This window comes from Equus quagga, chromosome 12 (assembly GCF_021613505.1).
Source record: "Equus quagga isolate Etosha38 chromosome 12, UCLA_HA_Equagga_1.0, whole genome shotgun sequence".
Lineage (NCBI taxonomy): Eukaryota > Metazoa > Chordata > Mammalia > Perissodactyla > Equidae > Equus > Equus quagga.
The window spans coordinates 9361143-9379682 of NC_060278.1; the positions used below are offsets into that span (position 1 = coordinate 9361143).

General features: G+C 37.7%; 1 protein-coding gene across 1 annotated transcript in view; it reads right to left on the reverse strand.

The window, feature by feature from the left end:
• The window catches only part of MYO3A (myosin IIIA), a 218365-nt gene that overhangs the window by 145949 nt on the left and 53876 nt on the right, over nucleotides 1-18540 (reverse strand). The window contains exons 7-10 of the mRNA XM_046678079.1: nucleotides 17753-17829; nucleotides 13097-13242; nucleotides 10449-10514; nucleotides 6816-6971 (exon numbers count right to left, since the gene is read on the reverse strand). Of these exons, the coding sequence (XP_046534035.1) occupies nucleotides 6816-6971; nucleotides 10449-10514; nucleotides 13097-13242; nucleotides 17753-17829 (445 nt within the window). The remainder of the gene's footprint in view (nucleotides 1-6815; nucleotides 6972-10448; nucleotides 10515-13096; nucleotides 13243-17752; nucleotides 17830-18540) is intronic.

Here is an 18540-nt window from a genome sequence, read left to right on the forward strand (position 1 = left end):
ACATGTCGACTTTGAAATGCCTTTGAAACATTCACGTAGAGACAGGAATCAAAAGGATGGTTATTATAAAAGCAGCCAAGGTAGCATTTTAGAAGTCCCACTTCTTAAGAGAAAGAAGTAAATGTTCCAAAGGGTGAATAATTCTCACCATGACACAGTCACAGCCATCAGAGAAAAATTATCTCTCCTGGAAAATAGAAAGTAAAATGGAGTCATGCATTCTATCACACTGAAAGGACTCTATTATTACTTCCTATTGACTTTCCTGCTTTCTCCTTTCATTTTTTTGGTAAAATCAAAATCCCATTCAAGTGAATTTACATTACATAAAGTCTCTCATGTAAATAAAGAATTGACAGTTTAAACCAGGCACTTTTAGTACTGAATGGCTGGACAATCTTTTAGTTTGTCTGTCATTTGTTAATCCTTTTAGATATGTCCCAAAGGTGCCTTATAGCCTAGTTTGAAAACCATATATACTAGGACAAGTCGGATGATTGAAACAGCACCACAAATACAGCCAGTATTTTGACCTAAGGAAAAACTAAGTTTGAGTTCCTAAATTCTTTTAATTATTCCTTTTGCTTCTATAAAACTATATGCAAAACACAATTTATACATACCAAAGTTAATGACTCCTAGCATATCAAGGGTATCAAGTAAAATATGAAAGTTATTTTACTTTGCATATAAAACAAATGAAATTTTAAAAGATAACATGTTAATAATATAACTACCACAAAAAGAATTTTTTTTTTTTTTGGTGAGGAAGATTGGCCCTGAGCTAACATCTGTTGCCAGTCTTCCTCTTTTTGCTTGAGGAAGATTGTCCCCAAGCTCACCTCTGTGCCAATCTTCCTCTATTTTGTATGTGGGACACTGCCACAGCATGGATTGATGAGTGGTGTATAGATCCACTCCCAGGACCTGAACCTGAGAACCTTGGGCCACCAAAGCAGAGCAAATGAACCTAACCACTACACCACCAGGCCAGCCCTAACAAAAAGAAATTTTACTTTGGAATTTGTTATGATTCAAGTTGACACTGGGCTAGGTTTTTCCTTTATTTACAAGGAATGCAAATCATAGCTTAAATAATATTTTTAGGTAAATGTTCAAGATATATAAAAGAAAAAATTTTGAGTCTGTTTGCATATTCCACATAATGGTATTCATTGCTTCAGAGCTCAAAATACCCTTCCTCTGTTAGGGGAAATTCCAAGATGGTTCCAAGGAAGGCCTCTGACTCTCACGTTGAAATTGGAGATGACAGAGGACCAAGTGTTTCTCATGGCATCTTTTCACTACAGCACGAGCCTGTGACCTCAGCCTGGGGACCAGATGGTCCTGTATGGAACTTAGAATGTTGAGGGGGTGACACAAAGCTCAGGGTCAGTTTACAAATATTCTGAGGTTGTGGTATTCAAGAAACGAGGGCTGCTGTAGGAAATGTCGCAGCGTGGAGGTGGGTATCAGTGGCGGCCTCTTAGCAGGCAGTTCTTGAGGAAGGATGTGAGAGGAGCCCTGCTTCCTTGCTTCATACCTGAGCCTAGCTCTCCATCTTTCTCTCAATTCTCCGAGCCATCCAGTATTTTTCACTAAATGGCTTTTCATCTTAGGTTGGCTTGTACTGTTTTTAGCCAAGAATGCTGAATAGCAATTTAAATTACAAATGACTTTTGCCTATTACCATTAAATCAGATAAGTGAATATTTTGAAATACTGGATTCAAGAGCAAAATTTTTCATTTAAAATATTTTATAATTCAGGGGCCGGCTCCGTGGCTGAGTGGTTAAGTTCGCACGCTCGGCTGTGGCGGCCCAGGATTCAGATCCTGGGCGCGGACATGGTACCGCTCGTCAGGCCACATTGAGGCGGCGTCCCACATCCCACAACTAGAAGGACCTGCAACTAAGATATACAACTATGTATGGGGGGGCGGGTTGGGGAGATAAAGCAGAAAAAAAAAAAGATTGGCAACAGTTGTTAGCCCAGGTGCCAATCTTTAAAAAAAAAAAAAAATTTTTATAATTCAAATTTCTCACTGATTTGGTCTGCACTCGAACATTGTCAATTTTAATTCCTGTGAAAAATGTATGAAATGTGAAAATCGTTTGAGGACTATGTCATAGAAGCAGTTGCTGCATGCATGTGTATCTTGATTCTTTGGAATAGTTGAGTAAGTTATGAGTGACTTGTTATATTCAGGCCTTGACATAAAACAGAAAGTTCTTGCATCCATTCCACAGTACCTTCCAACACCAGCCCTTCCACATCATCAGGAAACTTAAAGTACTCAGCTTGTATTTAATTTATGGTAGGACACTCTTCTTTAAAACTGAATTGTGATTTAAAAAAAATTATCCTACAAGCAAATACATCAATCCATTTACAAAGATTTATATCATGAACAAAAAAAATGCGAGCTTCGAGTTAGCTATGTTGATTTAGTACGATCAGATTTTGAATCAATTTTCCCAGTGTTCGGCACTATGACACATCGAATAATTTTGCATGATCTTGAAGAAGACGACTTTTGTCCAAGGTGTTGCCAGTAGCATCCTAGAGCCTCTTCCTTTTGCCTGAGTATGTGTCACATTTTGGGACTAGTATAAAAACGCTAAGAGCAGGAAAATCTTCCCTCCTCCCGTGATTTGGGACTAATAATCTGTGGCCAATAGGTGCTGCGGGTTAGTGATTCCAGCTCCACTCCCACCCTCTCCAAACACACATATGTGAAAGATAAAGTATTTTTAAAAATACTTTAAAATAGAATATAAAAGATGAAGACATTCTCTAAAACAAGATGAGCATTACAGTGGACCTAAGAGACCAGATACACACTGGGTAAGAGAGCAGAAATTCTGGCTGACTTAAAGTCCAGGACTAGAAACAGGTAGAAAAAGCCTAAAGGGTAAAGGAACCAAAACACTTCATTCCCAGTGAAGGCCCTGACCCAGGTTCGGTGGAGAGAATGGAGGTGAACAGGGGGAGGGGGTGTCTCTTGCCTGGAAGAGAAGATTGAAAAAATCCACACCCTCTTCCTTTAATGGAGCCAGGTGCCTGAGATGGCAGAAGAGAGCAGACACCTGGGGTCTACATCCTACAGGCTCAGTGGCTAGATCTACAATGTCCTCAAAGTCACGGTGGGCAGAAAGGTTTTGGACTACAGGGCTCCTGAAGCCAGATTACAGCAAAGGTAAAACCTCCAAAATAGGAGAGAAGAATGTAGAAAGAAAGAAAAAGCAAAACAACAAACCTCCTATTCAAGGTGAGAGAGCAAACTAAAATCCTAAACCACAGAAGGAAACCAAATATTAAGGAAACAAATGAACTCAATAATCAGGACAATTCACCCTTGTTGAAATGCAAATCAAAAAAATTATTGTTAAATAGTTTGTTTACTATCAAAGAGATAAAGAAAAGAATTACATTTATGAAAAAGAACAAGAAATTAGCCAGATATGAATAGCCACATAAAGTCCGATATGAATAAAGAATAAATGGTTAAAAAAAACTAGTGAGAAAGCCTAGAAATGAAAAATACAGTTGTTGACAGAAATATCAGCATGAAAAATCAGTATATAGAATGACTGTAGACTAGGCCTAATCCAAGAGAGAATTAGTGAATTGGAAAACAATTCTGAAGAATTCATCTAGAATGCAGCAGAGATTGATAAATGGCTAACAAACAGGAAAGAGAAATTTTAAGACATATAAGGTAAATTAGGACATTCCAATATTTTTCTCTTAGGAGTAAAAGATAAAAAGAATGAGAGAAGATCAATTTTTAAAAGTAATAACTGAAAATTTTCCATAATTGAATAAGACACAGCTTCTCTTATTGAAAGCATATTCTGAATTCTTAACAGGATAAACAAGAATAAATTTTGTGACTCAGAAACAGAAGTATTGAACCTAACACAGCACCCAATATATAGTAATTTTCAATCATTATTTTTTTGATCACTGGAACTTAGAGCACCAGGCTTAGAATCCAAATACTGTGTAGTTCAACCATTCTTATGATGCTTGAACGTCAGGACACAATTCTTCATGGGTCTCTCACATTTCTGCATGTCTTGTATTAGTTTTAGTTCCAGGCTACACTTGTTCCAAGAAGCCAGCCCTGGTGGTCTAATGGTTAAGATTGGCTGTGCTTACCACCATGGCCTGAGTTCGATTCCAGGTCCGAGAACTACACCACCCATCTGTCGGTTGTCATACTGTGGTAGCTGCATGTTGCTATGATGCTGAAAGCTATGCCACCAGTATTTCAAATACCAGCAGGGTCACCCATGGTGGACAGGTCTCAGCAAAGCTTCTAGACTAAGACAGACTGGGAAGAAGGATCTGGCCAGCCACTGCCAGAAAAATTGGCCATGAAAATCCTATGAATAGCAGCAGAGTATTGTTTGATATATCACTGGAAGGTGAGAGGACGGTGCAAAAACATCACGCAGGGTTCCGCTTTGCTGTACACAGGGTCTTTAGGAGTCAAAACCAACTTGACAGGACTAACAACAGAAAAATATATTTTTTAAAATGCTTTTTTTTAAAGATTTTATTTTTTCCTTTTTCTCCCCAAAGCCCCCCGGTACATAGTTGTATATTCTTTGTTGTGGGTCCTTCTAGTTGTGGTATGTGGTATGCTGCCTCAGCATGGTCTGATGAGCAGTGCCATGTCCACGCCCAGGATTCGAACCAACAAAACACTGGGCCGCCTGCAGCGGAGCGTGCGAACTTAACCACTAACAGAAAAATATATTTAATCCCAATGATGTCTGCATAGCAAATAGTCTTGGAAGTTAAAGAGAGTGTCTCCCTCCAGGGCAGATGGAAGTTTTGTTTGCTTTCTAGGATAGTAAAGATAATGTCTGCTCCAGGGCAAAATTTGGGCAGGTTTGCTAGCAGCTCCTTTAAAAGATTAGAGTTTTCCAAGTTCAGGGTTCCCAAACTGTGAGCCAAGCTCACTGTGTATAGAGCATCTACCTATGCCATTCCACATCACCCCTATGACTTGTGAAGCAAGAACAACCAACAGGAACATAAAATTTATGTTGCTGTCTTAGCTGTGAGTGATAAAGTCCTTTGTCTCTGTTCCAGGCGTCTTGTGTCTTCTGCCAGCACTCATGAAACTGGTAGGTCAAGTTATTAGCTTGCAAGTAAGGTAAAATCTCAGATTCTTCATAGTTCTTGACATTGAACACCCTACACAATGTCAGCACACCTCAATTTCTATTTGTTTGTTTGCTTGTGGTTTGTCTATTTGCTTTGGGATGAGTGGGCTGCTTTGGGAATATGGAACTGCATTCACACAAAGATAAAACGATGGGCTGGATGAGTTCATGACCACCTCTTCACTATAAACTACAAGCCTGCTTCCTTTTTTCTGGCAATTTATTCTACTCACAACTTTAATTTTTCCTCACTCCAGGTACGTTAGTTCTGTCTCTCTAGCAAGGCTGTAATCTCATACAGGCAAGGACTATTATCTGCTGAGATGGTCCACAACTGTTAGGCCATTTACTCATGAATAAACTTGGGCTTTGGGATCAGGATTTGATCCCCCGCTAAATCATTCATTGCTTGTGCAGGTTAATCAGCGTCTGCAAACCTCAGTTCTTCTCAGCTGTGCAAATGAGGTATCATAAAACATCTCCCTCAGGGTTGTTGCAAATCACAGAGGTGATATAAATAAAGTCCTAATAGACTGTCTGGCACACAGTAGGCATTAAACAAATAGGAATTAACACGTAAACCTGCAAGAGGAATTCAAATATAACTGGCTTTTAAGTCATCACCTATTTTCTACTCACTTTCCTAACTCCCTGAATAGTCATATGCTCCTGAGATGAAACTAATAGAATTCTCCAGAATAAATTTAAATCACAAAAGGCTACTCTTTGACTTAATAGTACCATCTATTCAAATTTATCTTGAAGCAATAAGAGATTCGTGTACAAGTCTGTCTATTATAGCGTTACTTATTAAAGTAAAAACAAATAGTAACAACAATCTGAAGTCTAACAATAGGAGATTATTTAAATCAATCCATGAATAGTTGTACAGCAATTTAAAAATTTGTGGTAGAAGGATATTTAATGACAAGGATATTCACTATTCAGTGAAAGAAGGCAGGCCCCAGAACACATCTAAATATTATTCCAATTTTGTTTTAAAATATATATCCATTCATAAGGTCCTGGAAGTTTACAGATTAAAATGTTATACTTGATTGATTTTATGTTGTACACTTCTTTGTATCTTCTCAATTTCCTAAAATAAACACATATACTATCTATAATTAGTAAAGACACGTTAAATATTGTAAAAACTATGCATAGTAGATTATTAAAAATCCAAACACAAAGTATGAATAAAGATATTACAAATGACTTTTGAATATAATTCAACCAGGGAAAACGATACCAACAAATAACAGTGTCAAAAGTCTTTCAAGTTTTATGCTCCTTTTAAAATCTCAAATCCTTACCTTTAAGTAAGATATCTTTATCTTACTTTACAGAAGAGTAGAAAATACAAGAAAATATACACCAATACTCATCATCTATTGAAGTTCACATTCTTTGTTCTGATGAAGTTGTTTTAAAAATGCTGCCAGTAGTTTTACCAATATCAGGATGCAACTCAACATGTGACATTCACTTTTCATGCAAATACCCCCTTATCTCCAACCTACAACCAGGGAATTTAAATGAGTTCTTTTCTCACCTTAACAACTATTGCATTATAATTGTTCACGGACTGCAGACGATCTTTGCACTTCCGGAATCAAGATATGATTTGATTACCTGGCCTTTTCTGTGCCTCCCGTGCACTGATGCATGCCAATGAATTCCATGAGTTGTTTCTGCAACATCACATCTTTGCCCTCGATTTGAGTAATGAAGTTATGCTGTAAGAGATCTGACACTGTTGGACGCTTTTCATAATCTTTAGTCAAGCACCTGCACTGGCGAAAAAGAACATGTCATTATTAGATAAGTTAGAGTTTTGAAATTATTACTCATATTCCCCAAAACTACATACTAATACAAGAGAGTGATGCTCCTCACAAATGCTCAGCCCAAGAATCATCTCTCAAAAATTGTTAAACTGCAATGTAATGAAATAACTGTGAACATGCATACATCTGTCAGTGATTATGCTGTGCAGATCCCAACATCCAACTAAGTACTACTTCCCAGCGTCCCAGCAAGCATATTGCACAGTGATAATTAAATTCTGTCTCCGCTGCAGTCTCCTTTACAAGTCAGGAGCTAAAGATAACAAGGAAGTCATTACAGTTTTAATGCTTATCTAAAATTAAAACAAACTTTTCAGTTTCCTTTCACTAACGCTTTTAAAGGCTTCTCAATTGATCTGTTTCTTCCTATGTGATAAATCTGCTAACCCATTTGAGAAGGCTATGTGCTGAGGATGTTTAAATTCCAAGTCAGTAGATGCTTTCTGAGGTCATACGGTCCACGTACTAATGCACAGCACACTTCTTGATAGGTTCAACCAGAGCAGTCAGGAGAAAGGAGAAGGCCAGTGAGAACACCTGCAACAGCATCACAGTTGGATCATTACAACAAACTTAGGATGTTTCATCAGCCGTGACAGCTGTCTTCAAATCTTTGGAAGACAGATTTGACTAGTTTTCAGTGGTTAGAAGAGACAAAAAACCTAGGATCGATTCGTGGAATGAAGAAACAGATTTCAGGTCAGTATAAGGAGGAACTTTGCAACAATGAGGCTTATCAAAGATGGACTGGGCTGCATTTGGAAGTATGATTATCTCTATTAGGAGTATTTACTGACTGGATGGCCACTCTGTGCACATGTTTGAGAAGGATTTACGCTCTAGATATGAGTTTGGGCTATATAACTTTCCAATACCCTTCCAACCATGAGGTTCTGAGGATCTATGATTATGAGAAAATTGGTCAGAGTTGGGCTGTCATTTGGGGATACAAGAAAAGAAAGAAGAAGAAACATATGCCTTGACTTGAGCAGTGCCATTGCTAATCTGTATTGCTAATCCTCCTTGCATGATAATTTGGCAATTTATTTCATTGGGCTTAACCAAAAAGATATTTCGTAGGGAAGCTAACATATGCTAAGGAATAAGGATAACTACATTGGTTCTGAGCACCCAATTTCAATGTGGAGGGGCTGGTTTCCCCACACCTCCAACAAGCAATGCTCCAGACACCAGCTGGGTGTCCTGCGATTCAACTCAACTCTGACACTATCTTCCTGGAGACAGCATCAGATTCCACAGGTCAAAGGTTCACTCCTAGAAGACTGCCACGCCAACCTCCACAACTTCAGATGCCAGTTGCAAGCCCTGGTTGTTACCTGTGCTTCTGACCAGCCAGCTACAGATGGGAGGTTCCAACACCCTCCTCCTTGGACTTCAGACACCAGTCGCCAAGTCGAGGTTGTTACCAGTACTTTTAACCAACTGGCTATAAATCAGAGGTTCCTAGGAACCCTTCTTCAGATGTGATTAATTTGCTAGGGTGGCTCACCGACTCAGAGAAACATTTTACTTATTAGATTAATGGTCTACTATAAAAGGATATAACTCCGGGACAGTCAGATGGAAGAGATGCATAGAACAAGGTATGGGGAAAGGTGGAGAGCTTCCATGCCCTCTCCAGGCACACCACTCTCCCAGCACCTCCATGTGTTCACCCAGAGGTTCTCTGAAGCCCCTCCTTTTGGGTTTTTATGGAGGCTTCATTACACAGTCATGTTTGATTAAATCATTGGCCATTGGCAATTGTTTCAACCTCCAGCCCCTCTCCCCTTCCCTGGAGGTCAGGGGGTGGGGCTGAAAGTTCCAACCCTCTAATCACATGGTTGCCTTCCATGGCAACCAGCCCCATCCTCCAAAAGTCACCTTATTAACATAACAAAAGACACCTGTATCACTCTTAACACTTAAAAATTCTAAAGGTTTGAGGAACTGCGAGAAGTTTCTGTGGACAAAGACCAAATATATATTTCTTATAAATCATAATATTGTAATAACGTTGTCTGAGGATAAAAACAAGTGCTCTTAGCTTTTTAGCTTAACAGACTGTCAATTTATGACATCTGTAGCACTTGTATCAATGTTTTGAGTATAGTCACATAGGAAAATATTTTATTCAAGTAAAACTTTATCAAATAGCTGATATATACCAGGCACTCTGCCCCACACTGGAGTCACAGTGATGAGGAAGGCACACTCAGTGCCCCAGAATTAGATAGTGTCTAGTCGGGGCGAAAGACATCTAAACAGGTCACTAAATAAAAGTGACAGTGTTACTAGAGGAAGAGGAGCTAAACACGATGACGGCACACAGGACAGAATAAGAACTGCCTGAAATCAGAAAACGTTACTCAGAGGTGACACTGTGTAAAACATGTCAGAGTGACCAAGTTCCCCCGAGGATCTTCGTGGAAGGATCTGCAGACTGGGACACAATGAGGAATCGTGGGGAGCCCTTCAAAGTTACCAGTGATTCTCCTAAGAGATTTGAGAAATTCAATTGCAGTTTTTAAATATTCTGTAGTGCCTAGTGCATAGTCAATAATGACTAATTAAATGAAATCTGAAAAAAAATATTATCAATCCTTCTTGGGTTTTCACAACCTTTAAATCTAAGCCTCTTGTCTTAGATAGGAATAAGCAGATATTCTTGGCAGGAAAACAGTAACAGCAGTATGTATGAGTATGACTGGTTCCTCTACTTTTTTTTTGCCCTTTCTACATTTTCTGAGTGGTGTCTGACAGACCAAATCTTAATGTCTCCTCCCTCCTCATACACCCTGGGGTCAGCATTTACCTTATTTTTTTAAGGTGAAGACATAATGAAGATTGTGAAAACGGTTTGTGGAACAGATATTTAGAAACGGCTGACTCATGTCTTCTAGTCAACTGTGTGGAGATACTGCCCTTGGGCTAAATATTTGTCAAATTTAACATGTTCACTGAATTTCAAATGTATAAGCATTTTATTGATAGAATTATCTGATTCACCGGTTCCAAGAAAAATTCCCTGATTGTGATGAGAATTAGTGACAAAGATAAATGAAGGGTTAAACTGACTAACTAGATGGTGGGTGAGCAGGTGGGAGATGCTGAGGCCACGGCTGCCTAAGGCAGGTGGACAGAAGAAAGTGTTCACAGACAACGAAGTGTCCCCAGAAGCAGAGCTATGGATAAGTGAAAAAATATGACCCAAGATCATCATTTGAGCAAAGATGCATTCACTGAACACTCAGAAGACATTACAAACGTTTGTTTTGAAGAAAATAATGGAAACCTCTGGGATCATTTAATAGGTAAGCAGAAATAAGGAGGAGATTCAGAAGTACAGAGCAACTATTACATAAAGTTGCAGCAGGATGGTATCTCTGATTTTTTTTAAGACTCTATTGTTACTCACTTGCTGATGAAGTCATTGAATTCTGCTGACCACATCTCAGGCTTCCTTAGTTTTGGGGGTGGATTCCTAGAAAAATAAAAATCAAGGTTGGATTGTGCACATGGGTCAGTCAGTGCAAAACTAGACACACAGCTAGACAGACTAATGCATTACTGCACCATACATTCCGCCAGGTATAATCAAGCATTACCATCATTTTCCAACAAAGACAGATAATTAGTTATTAGTCATTCTTCATACAAAATGACAGGTTCCTTGTTTCTCTGAATGTATTAATATATGACCCAATTTTTCTAACTGATGATTTTTTTCTTTGAAAGAATCTTCTTGCTTTTATTTGAGAGCCCTAGAGGAAAACATCAATATTTAGCAGAATAGAAAAAAATGAATACTGGAAAAAGTTTTCCCCTTTGAGTCCTGCAGAAGGCTCTGAGGACTATCCAGGGTACACAGAGGTGACCTGGGAGGAGAGTTATTCAGAACAGGAAGGAGCTGCAGCGGAGAGGGGCACAGGAGAATGCCTTTGTGAGTTGTTCTGTTGTTACTGGATACATGGCCAGAAACAAGGGTACAGAAGGAAGGAACTGGAAGATATGATTAGCTATAAAGCTCTGAATGCCACTTAAAAGATTTTGTTATTAATTCCTTTCATTTGAAGCTGAACAAATCTTTTCGTTTTTGGCATGTTCATGAATACAAAGGAACATCGCTTGAAAATGAGGCTGATCTAACTCGGCAATCAAGCCACATTGATCAACCGTGATAGCTGGATTTGCTGAAGTACTGCTTTATGTTAATTCTAACAGCTCTTTGTTTGCATTAGTGGAATGGAAATACTTTGTCTTCAGTTCTGCATTACTCCTTAAATAGCTCGTAATGAAATTAATGTACAGTTTGTACTGGCTCATTAAGGAGAAGTGCAGCTCCTCATCTACCCTGGATCACGCCTAAAGCTCATTTTACAATCCTTAGGACTGGTGGAAGAATGCTGATTTGCACATTAAAAGAAATAATTCTTTTCTCCAACAATCTTGCTTTGTTTCTCGTCCTCCTGAAAATTTCCTTTGCAAGAGATTTATTGGTTTGCTTTCAGTATAACAAAGTTTCGATGACTTTTAGAAGACTCAGAACTGGGTGGCTTTTCAGATCCCTTTTTCTAGTTATTTCTACAGTGAGTATTCTTAGAATTTCATTTTCGAGATATACTGGTGGTAGAAGGAATAAGAAATAACTAAGACGATGCAGTTTCCAGAAGTATGTTGCTCACAGGTACAATATGTATCCACAGGGCCATCCCTCCTCCACGTGGTGTCAAGACCAAGTTTAACAACATTGTGCTAACTATGGCAGTTTAAACCATAATTAAAATGGCTCATACAGCGCTTCATCTCACAGACTGAACGACAGCAGGACTTAGGAAATACAGATTGTTTTTCTGGTTTCCTTTAAAGTTAATGGAATGTCTTAGACTTGGGATAGAACAGGTTTTCTGTGGTTTTTTGTAATCTTATTTCCCCAGTGACCAAATAAGCAGTATATTTTACAATCAGTAAGACCTGGGAGATACACTGACATTGATATATATATAAAGGATATATATCTAAGGTATTATAATTCGGAACACATAGAAAGGAGAGGAAATTGAAGGATAAAATTAAAAACAAATTCAAATGCTTTGGTCTTATACTAATTTAATTACGTGCCAAATATTCCAAATGGATTCATTTGGAAATGAACACAACACATTGACATTAATTTTTTAGGACTAGAACACTACCCCCCAGGGCTTTGTACACATGATTCTATACTCTGTAGGCATTTGGACACAAAATTTGTAACAAACTATAACATATTACCCTACCACTCTGCCCTGGGTCTGTCACCACAGGCTCTGTGTGTGCATTCCATTAGAATTAAGGTACCAGGCAAAATCCTTAAGAAAGTCTTCAAAAGATAACACATCTATAATAAAAATAGGCAGTATTTTCACATCCATTTTCTGAAATACCTAGGAACTAAACTATATAAAAGAGTGTTTAATTAGTAACAGGATAAGCAGGGGACATTCTGTTGATATACCCACTGAAGGGGAGGGGTCCACATAGAAAGGAAAGTGTTTTCATAGCTCCAAAGAAACTATTCTTCTAAGTTTACTGTTTTATATTAATATATTCAAAACTAACATATTTTAAATCATTATTTTATCAATAAATTTTATTTATATTTTTCTCAATATTATTTTAAAGTGCTAAAACAAAAAGTCTTAGCAAGCAGTAAAAAAATTACTAGATTGATAGGGTGAAGCAAGGCAAATCGCTGCTGCATTGACCGTGGACCAAGATGCCTCAGTGACTAATTTGGGAGTGGATACAGAGTGAGAGGAAGTCCTGGTTTCTGAGATGAAATCCTTGCAAAAGAAAAAAAGGCACACCGAGTATCAACAGGAAGCTCTTTCCGTTAAACCAGGGAAATGGAACCACTGAAAAAATCCAGTGTCTTGCATGAAGCAGAATGATATTCCAGGCCACTCTGCTCCCAACTTGCTGAAGTATATCTGAGTATTTCCATGACGAGCATGAGGAGCATACGGTGGCTGGAGGAAGAAAGACGAGCTGCAGACACTGGACCCAGCGCTAGAGTCCTCTGACCTTGGTATTTTGAAGAGTGCTCTCATGGGGTGCAGGTCGGCTAGAGGAGGGTCTCCATCCCCTAGCTCGATGGCTGTGATCCCCAGGGACCACGTGTCGCATCTGGCGTCATAAGTGGTATCCAGTTGCTGTTCACACGCAATCACCTTGTAGAAAATGAAGAAAACGAGGTGAAGTTTGTGACTTTAACAAGCATGTAGCAAAATGTTTAGAACAATGTGTAAGTATACAGATATACACACATATATAATTTATATATAATAATTTACATATATATAAATAATTTATATATATATATACATATATATAATATATATATGGAGAGAGAGAGAATATATTTTCCCAACTTAGAGTCTGTATGACGACAGGGACATCGTCTTATACAGTGCTTCTCAACTTTTCCTACCAAAGTTGTTTTTTTTCTTACTTAAGGAGATTCGCTCTGAGCTAACATCTGTTGCAAACCGTCCTCTAGTTTGTATGTTGGCCTCCACCACAGCATGGCCACCAACCAGTGGTGTAGATCTGCACCCAGGAACCAAACCTGGGCCACCAAAGTAGAGTGCACCAAACTTAACCACTAGGCCAACAGGGCTGGACCCCCTACCAAAGTATTTTTAATATCATGGGACAGTGAACTGCTGAACCCAGAGAGATAGCCCAAAATACCAGAAGAAGCAAAGAATCCCAAGCTTTATATCAAAAATTCATGTGACCTGGGGCCAGCTCCATGGCATAGTGGTTAAGTCTGGTGCACTCCACTTCAGCAGCCTGGGTTCATAAGTTCGGATGCCGGGCACAGACCTACAGCACTCATCAAGCCATGCTGTGGCAGCAACCCACATACAAAATAGAGGAAGACTGGCACAGATGTTACCTCAGAATCTTCCTCATCAAAACAAAAATTCATGTGACCAATATTCATAGCAGTATTATCATAATCACCAAAAAGTAGAAACAATTCAAATGTCCACAGAGTGATGACAGATCAAAAAAAAGTGGCATATATGTACAATGGAACATTATTCAGTCATCAAAAGGAGGGAAGTATTGATATATACTATGATATGGATGAACACTAAGTGAAAGAAATCAGACACAGAGGCCACATGATGCATGATTCCGTTAATATGAAACGTCTAGAACAGGCAAATCCATAGACAGAAAGCAGATTAGGCGTTTGAGAGGAGATGGGGAGTGACTGATACTGAGTATGGGGTTTCTTTTCAGGGGAATAAAAATGTTCTGAAATTAGATTGTGATGATGGTTGCACAGCCCTGTGAATACACACTGACAATCATTGAATTGTACATGTTAAATGAGTGAATTATATGGTATGTGAATTATATCTCAATAAAGCTGTTACAAATAAAAAATACATTCATATGAATTTTCCATTCTGTTGTGTAATATATTTTTGTCTGCCTATTATAAAAATAATGGGTTTTGCTCCCCTAGGCTTTTTTTCCTAGTAAAATTGTTGCTTCAGGATAATTCATTATTTTATGGCTTCACACATGTGGGTCAGGGAATGTCTCCCCATAGGCTCGGGTGAATTTATGCCCCAGTGTGCCTGAGCCGTGGTTTGGTTTGCTTTCTTAGAATCATGGTAAATACCATCCTCTTCCACTCTCCAGAGTGTCATGGCTTGAACAAAAAGCTATACAGTCACCTACCACGGTCACTATTTCCCTTGTCCCCTTCGTCCTGACTCACACATACTTCAGTTTGGGAAGGATAGCTTTACATAACCTACAAACACCCATCCTTGATCTAAAATTTAATTAAAAAATATCAAGTCAAGAATCTCACTTTTCAACTGATAATTGATTTGAACAAGCTGCCTCTGAGGCCCCCAAAACACTAAAATAATTCCATGCTATTGATTATGGAGAATATATTAAATTTATTTACCTTATTGCTTTCTAATTCCTAGAAATTTGTCATTAATAAATAGATTTGGGATATAAGGGATGTCTTCATTAACTAGACAGCTGGTTATTCAAAACACATTCTTCAACAGTTCAAGATAAACGAGAATTTATTGAAATATTGCCAATGATTCACAAATTGGAAGTTGCTTATGACAGAAATTAATACAATACATACAAAATCTCGAACGCGTATTTACACAACTTGAAAAGACTGCAGTGAATCTTTCTCTTTTATTTAATATCCATTGGTTTGCAACACAGGAAAGCACTTTCAAGTTCTGTTTGTGCTACAGTAGGTTTATTAATAATAAATAATGACTTAGTAAAATGACTGTCTAGTAACCGCATATTAAGAAGTGTCAATTTTAACTATTAACTCATTTAATACTCTAGTAATTAAATTTTAGACAGATCAAAATACTTCCTTTTATTCGTAGATTAAAGTGGTCCCAAGATCCACTAATCAAAATTGTTTTTACTAACTAGCAAACTTAAACATATAAGAATGGCTTTTTGACCATAAATTAACATATGAAAAATAAAAAGCTAGACTATTAATTATTTGATATTAATTATATAATATAAATATTATAACAGTTTTTTTAACTTTTTTATTGAGGTTATAATAGTTTACAACTTATTTCAGTTGTACATTATAATGAAATTAAAATTTCAGTGAAATTTCAGTTGTACATTATAATGTCAGTCATATTATAGGTGCACCACTTTACCCCTTGTGCCTACCCCTGAACCCCCTTCCCCTCTGGTAACCACTGATCTGTTCTCTTTGTCTGTGTGTTTATTTATCTTTCACATACAAGTGGAGTCATACAGAGATTGTCTTTTTCTATCTGGCTTATTTCACTTAACATAATACCCTCAAGGTCCATCCATGTTATTGTGAATGGGATGATTTTATCCTTTGTCATGGCTGAGTAGTATTCCATTGTGTGTGTGTGTGTGTGTGTGTGTGTGTGTGTGTGTGTGTGTGTGTATACACACCATATCTGCTTTATCCAGTCATCAGTAGATGGGCACTTAGGTTGCTTCCATGTCTTGGCTGTTGTAAATAATGCCACAATAAACATAGGGGTGCATGGGTCTCTTTGAATTGCTAATTTCAAGTTCTTTGGATAGATACCCAGTAGTGGGATGGCTGGGTCATATGGTATTTCTATTTTCAATTTTTTGAGAAATCTCTATACTGTTTTCCATAGTGGCTGCACCAGTTTGCATTCCCACTAGCAGTGTATAGGGTTCCTTTTTCTCCGCAACTTCTCCAATGTTTGTTAGTTTTTGTCTTAGTTATTTTAGCGATTCTAATGGGTGTAAGGTGATACCTTAGTGTAGTTTTGATTTGCATTCCCCTGATGATCGGTGATGATGAGCATCTTTTCATGTGCCTATTGGCCATCTGTATATCTTCTTTGGAGAAATGTCTGTTCATATCCCCTGTCCATATTTTGATCAAGTTGTTTGATTTTTTGTTGTTGAGTTGTGTGAGTTCTTTATATATTATGGAGATTAACCCTTTGTTGGATATATGATTTACAAATATTTTTTCCCAGTTGGTGGGTTGTGTTTTTGTTTCAATCCTGTTTTCCTTGCCTTTATAACAGTATTTCTTATATTAATTATTAATATATGCAAATAAGATGCAATGTTTAATATTATAGCTATATTTTATTAATTTCTCATTTCTTGACTTTTTCATAAGCTTTTAAAATACTAGTAATATATCAGAACAAACGGTGAAGAAACTCTTATTTGAGGTTCTCTAACTCAATTTTCTTTTTGCTTACATGACCATGCTTTCTATTTTTATTCTGTTTAACTCCCTGTTAAAAAATTTTGAATCCACTGGAGTTTTTTAAAGTTTCTTAAGATAATTAATCCTTTCTCCACAGTTTATATTATGTTTGCATTTTAACTTTTTTTGCAAGTAATAATTGAATTCATATTAAAATAGAAACAGTACACCACAATTTAATCTGCAAACAAATTTAATTCGAAGGTTTTGCAATATTAATACCGTATTTGAATTACTTCTCCTCCCTTCACTCCCTAGAAAATTGTAGAAAAATAGCAGAGCTTTTCCCAAAGGCTTCAGAGACAGTTTTCAAACGTAAGTGTCTTTACTGATAAACATAATTAAAAAGATTAAAGGCATTAACAGGGACTGTGGGGAGAAAATGTGACCCTGGAAAACTTCTTCCCTCAACTATTTCAGTGGTTTATCTACAACTTCCCAAAGGCAACGGTGAAAAGAATCTATTGAAGCCGAACATAGGCCCCAAGCTGAGGGACTCATATGGGAACCTGCTATATAGGTTAATGGACCTCAATGTGATCTTAAACAAAGAGTAGGGGTTTTCATAATATTTCTATTATAGCTTAAAAACAGAACCTAAATATCATTAACATAGATACACACTAAGCAATTAAAAGTAAATCTAATGAAAAATTAAGGCTGCAAGTAGTTTCTCTTTACCTTATCTGATTCACTCATTCATTCAATCTTTCACTTATTTATATATTCATTCACAGGCCATTTACTGAGCACCTCCCATGTTCCTCCTCACACATGCAAAAATCTCACATAAAAACAACACAACTGACATTTTCTTCTAGAATATTCCAAAACACAAGTGGAGATAGAGTATGCATGAAAAATCAGAAAGGATCAAATATTACATTGTCCCCCTCAAAACTCCATCTGACCTCAGGAGCCATCCAAAATGGTGTCCCTACAGATGTATTCCGACGGTGCCAGGTGCTGGTGAGCTGTGCAGATACACCTGGGAGGAGGAGATGAGAATTACTTCTTGCATTAATTACTCATGTAAAGAGATTCCAATTGCAAGAAATTTGCTCACAAACTAATATTAAAATGCTGTTGCCTTAAAGCTGCCACTGGACTTCAATTTCACATTAAAGGATCCTAAGTCAGGATTTCTGCACAGCCAAAATATGAACAGTCCTCCTATTTTCTCTCTCTCATACCCCACCTATCCATCCTTAAAGCCCCATTTCAAGATTTAGTTCCCCCCTGCTGACTTTTAATCTGCTCCTGGTCATACTAACCTCTGTTTCTTTTGATCTTCTGCATTTTAAAATATTTGCCTGCACTGCATATTTTGGCATGTAATTGTTATTTGAATGGTATGCTTCCGTTCCTCCTCTTCCTCCCTCTGCTCACTACCAAATTCTGGTGAATCTGAGAGTGTTTTACATGGTGGTATGCACGTAGTAGGTGACTTGTGAATAACATTATTTTCCATTTATCAACTCTGGATAAATCACATGTGACCGGAAGTCTGAAATTACATCTATTCCAACCAACGCCATTAACAGAACCAGTTCTTTTTCTTTAGAGATGATGACAGAAGGACTACAATGAACGGGTATAACCAAATATTTCAATCGTGCCATCCCATCCGTTCCTCTTGGTTAGACAGAATCATAACTGACCCTTCAGAAAGTCAGGAGCAGAGTCCCTCTCCTTGCTT